The sequence below is a fragment of the Cebus imitator genome, unplaced genomic scaffold (assembly GCF_001604975.1).
Source record: "Cebus imitator isolate Cc_AM_T3 unplaced genomic scaffold, Cebus_imitator-1.0 Scaffold65, whole genome shotgun sequence".
NCBI lineage: Eukaryota > Metazoa > Chordata > Mammalia > Primates > Cebidae > Cebus > Cebus imitator.
Window position 1 is genome coordinate 7037210 of NW_016107380.1, and position 4800 is coordinate 7042009.

The window sequence follows — 4800 nt, forward strand, 5'->3', positions numbered from 1 at the left end:
AGGTAGGGAGGAAGGAAAGAAGGAAGGGGAAGGGAAGGGAGGAAGGAAGGAAAGGGAAGGGAAGGGAGGAAGGAAGGAAGGAAGGAAGGAAGGAAGGAAGGAAGGAAGGAAGGAAAGAAGGTAGGTAGGTCATATTAATATGGAGAGTAAACTGTGTGGATGGTTTCAGTTCTCCTGGGTTCGAATCTTGGCTCTGTAACTAGCTTTGGGATCTTGAGCAAGTCAGTCATCCTCTCAGTGAGTCAGTTTCCTCATCTGTAAAATGGGCATAGCAATACTGCCTTCTCAATGAAATGAATTAATGTATACAACTGTCTTTACCTGACACATTTCTCCTCAGATCCTACCACACCTTCATAGAATTTAGAATTTACCTTAGGAGAAATAAAGGCCTTAAATGGTTGTTTTGGTTTTACATAAGGACATATATTTGGCTGACATTTTCTATTTGTATTGTTTAAATTTATACAGTAAAGTCTGGCTACATAATTAACTCATTGACAATTGCATGTCTTTTAGATACTCTCAGCCCCTGCATGAAGAAATAGCATTGCATAAGCACCTGAAGCACAAAAATATTGTCCAGTATCTGGGCTCTTTCAGTGAGAATGGTTTCATTAAAATCTTCATGGAGCAGGTCCCGGGAGGTAAGAGATATTTCTTGCTTTAAAACGTATGAATTTGTAGAGCCTTGAAGGGGAGTAAAATTGAATGAGATTTACTAGAGTACAGGTCTTAATCTGTCTAAACTGAAAGAAAAATTGGACATGTGGTATTACCTCCGGTTTGTTAGGAGATGTCAACCATAAATGATGAGATTTAGAAAATACCCTAATGTAAAGAGGTCATTCTAGTGCAAAGCTTGAGGACAGCCACCCAGGAAACACAGACTCCAGAAGAATGGGCCAGTGTTCCAAAGTGAGGAAGCTCATGTCTCACTTATATAGGTCAAAGACCAACAGGGTGGCAACATCTTCTACACAAGGTCACTATTTTAAGTGGTTACAACTTGCTATATTCCAAGGTAGATTGTTTTAATATTCCATAAGGAGGTGTGATGGTCTCATGGGATCTTATCTTTGGCACCATTCAGTCTTTCCCAATCATTTCCATGACAAAAATGAGGAAGAGATTTAGTCTATAATCGCAGAAACAGAAATACAACTGCATGATGCATGGCTCAGGCCACAAAGTCACATTCCTTAAATAATAATAAGGCTTAAATAATTTAAAGTTCTAAAAGCTTTACATTTGAATTATGTAATTTCACAGAGCCAGTGCATAAATATGGGAACCATTTCAGTATCAATCATCATGACTTGAATTAAGGTTAGCAGTTGACACTGGCCTTTTACTTAGACGTATTTGGTAGCAAGCATCTTCAGAGTGGGGCTATTTGCTGATTCATGTTTGAGCCCGACATGTAGTACAGCGCCTGGGCCACTGTGAAGAACCAATGCATGTTAGCTCGAATTACTGTTACGTTATTAATATGCTTTAAACAGCTCATTGGAATGAGGTTTTATTTACTGTTTATTCCTACTTTACAGGAAGTCTTTCTGCTCTCCTCCGTTCCAAATGGGGTCCGTTAAAAGACAATGAGCAAACAATTGGCTTTTATACAAAGCAAATACTGGAAGGATTAAAATATCTCCATGACAATCAGATAGTTCACCGAGACATAAAGGTAAGGTGCACCGGGATTCATTTTCATGAGTTCTTTCTTTGCTGGGTTATTATTTTACTTGCAAAAGTCATATTGTGTTATGAATGTTAATTTAGAATGGCAAATAAGTAATTCTTAGAAACAGCAGAAATCTAAGATATCATTCACCCCTGAATCAGTTCTTTATGTTCATGTCTTATCGCTTCTGCTCAAGGAACAAGCTGCTTAACTGTTCAGCCAACAAGATTGTGCCCCCACTACGTGATGCTTCCTAGGGGCTCTGCAGGGTGGGATGCAGTTGTCCAAAGTTAAACAGGAGATAGGCCCTGGTCCTGAGGAGCTTACAGGCTGGCTAATCTTTGTATCCTTTTCCATAGTAGCTACTCAGTAAATACTTATTGAATCAATGGATGAATGGTCTGAAGAAAAAAAAATTCCTCTTTTCTCACAAGTATCACATATTCATTGATTGAACTATAATTATAAGGTATAAATTCTTCAAAATTAAAATAACTTTACATTCTTTTTAAAAAGAAAATTCAGAACAAATACATTTTTGACAAAGTCTAGACTATTGAAAATAAGTTAATATTACTACCCTAAAATCAACCAAAATGCCCATTTATCTGTAGTGTCCCTGTATGTTGCAGGAGAAGAAGTAAAGAAACATAGAAAAGAAAGTAATTGGAAAGTTATGAAAATCATAATTTGATTATACATATATCATTACATATCTGTAAATAGCAGCAAGCTCTAACCAATTAGGAATCATATTTGATTTGTGATCTGAGTAACAGATTGTGAAGAACTTATAACCACACAGTGAGTTCATCATGCCCACTGACCAGATAGAGCTGACTTCTCAAGACACAGGAATTGCAATCGAGAAAGAGTTTAATACACACAGAGATGGCTAAAACCAGATATTGGAGTTTTATAATAATTCAAATCAGCCTCTCCCAAAATTTAGAGGCTAGGGTTTTTCAAAGATAGCTTGGTGAACAGGGGGCTGGGGTACGTGTGCTGCTGATTGGTTGAGGATGCAATCATAGGGGTGTGGAAGATGGTTCTTGTGCGCCAAGTCCACTTCTGGGTGGGGGCCACAGGAATGGTTGAGTCCAGAGTCACAGGTCTGGGTGATGCCATCTGGTAGTCAGAAATGGAGCAGCCTGAAAAGACAGCTCAAAAGGCCAGTCTTAGGTTCTACAATAGTGATGTCAATTATAAAAGCAATTGGGGAAGTTGCAAATCTTTTGACCCCCAGAATAATGAGCTGATAATCATGTAACTATGCCTGCATCTTAGCAGACTTTAGGCCCCTCTCATCCTCCTAACCTGGTGGCCTTTCATTAGGTTTACAAAGGTGGTTTAGTTTGGGGGAAGGGCTATTATCATTTAAACTATAAACTAAATTTCCCCAAGTGAGCTTGGGCTACACCCTGGAATGACCAAGGGCACTTTGGAAATTTAAGGCAAGATGGTGGTGGTTAGATCAGATCTCTTTTACTGTCATCATTTTCTCACTGTTATAATTTTTGCAAAGGTGGTTTCAAACTGATAATATGTAAACAAAAAGTATCAAAAATTCACTATTGAGATAAACTATTAATAAAGAATATAGAATTAGTGTCATTGGTTGCTGTAAGGGCAGCTTTTTTTAAAATTGGACTTACCAAGTCAACAACAGACAGTATCTGAAGAAAGATAACATTTGTGATTAAAGTCCTCTGTTCTCTAGGGTGACAATGTGTTGATTAATACCTACAGTGGTGTACTCAAGATCTCTGACTTCGGGACATCAAAGAGGCTTGCTGGCATAAACCCCTGTACTGAAACTTTTACTGGTATGTTTTTGCATTGATGATACAGATCTCATGTAATTAAAGAAGTAATAATTGCTGAGTTTGAACATAATGTGAGAGAAGAATTCAGTTGGATTTCTCACACACAGTAATGTTGGTATCTTTTCTCTTTTCTTTCTTTTTTTTTTTTGAGACAGGGTGTTGCCCTGTCACCTAGGCTGGAATGCAGTGGTGTGATCACTGATCACTGCAGCCTCAAACTCCCAGGCACAAGTGATTCTCCCACCTCAGCCTCCTGAGTAGCTGGGACTACAAGTATGCACCACCATGCCCAGCTAATTTTTTTTTATTTTTGATGGAGACAAGGTTTCACCATGTTGCCCAGGCTGGTCTCAAACTCCTGGGCTCAAGCGATAAACCTGTGGTCTCCAGAAGTGCTGGGATTACAAGTGTGAGCCACCACACCTGGCCAATATTGGTATCTTTCGATGCTCACTGAAAAATGTGTTACAGAATTTGATTAGGCTCTTTTCTCTTCCTGTATTTATATGACTTGTTTAGTTAGTCTCCTGCTTAACGCCACTGAAGTTTTTTTTTTTTTTTTTATTAAACATTTCCTTGGCCCAACCTCTCCGTGATTCTTACTCATAGCCTAATCACTTCCCATTTGGAGGATAAATTACCTCTTTTACTGTTTACTCTCTGTTGTTGACTCCCCTATGCCACAATATAAATAACCATAGGATTTCAATTCAGAAAGAGGAAGTGACTCACCAACTCAAGAGGGGAGGGAGAGAGCGTTCCTGAGAAATTAGGCAATGCAGCCACTGAGCTGCCTGTGGTGCAAAGTCCTGAGAGGGTGGAGACCAAGTGTTTCCAGAAAGGTAAGAGTAGCCAAGAGGAAGCTCAGACTCAAGAGATTCATGACTGCCCAACAGTTATAGGGAGGGTATGTGAGATTTCAAACCTGATCTCCACTCTAGGTTCTTATCACTCCATCATGCTGATTCTCATGAAGTGTTAAGTTCTTCTTCTTATAGAGAAAAATTTAGCAAAAGAAAGAAAGAAAGAAAGGTCAAGTGGCGGGGAGAGAAAAAGATCATGAATAATCTTTGGTCTAATATGAAGCAACGTGACCCCATCTCAGTTCTATGAGGTAGGTGGGAGTACCTCCATTTTGCAGATGAGGAAATTGCCTGGGAGAGAAGAAACATTGCAACCAGAAGTCAGAGCAGGATGTACCAGATAGAACTCAGATTGGGTGTTTTGTTGTTGGTTGTTTTTTTTTTTTTTTTTTTTTTTTTTTTTTTTTTTTTTTTTTTTTTTTTTTTT

General features: G+C 38.7%; 1 protein-coding gene across 1 annotated transcript in view; it reads left to right on the forward strand.

Annotated features, from left to right (window-relative positions):
- MAP3K5 (mitogen-activated protein kinase kinase kinase 5) overlaps positions 1-4800 on the forward strand; it is a 148606-nt gene that overhangs the window by 90303 nt on the left and 53503 nt on the right. The window contains exons 14-16 of the mRNA XM_037739239.1: positions 520-647; positions 1551-1687; positions 3405-3510. Of these exons, the coding sequence (XP_037595167.1) occupies positions 520-647; positions 1551-1687; positions 3405-3510 (371 nt within the window). The remainder of the gene's footprint in view (positions 1-519; positions 648-1550; positions 1688-3404; positions 3511-4800) is intronic.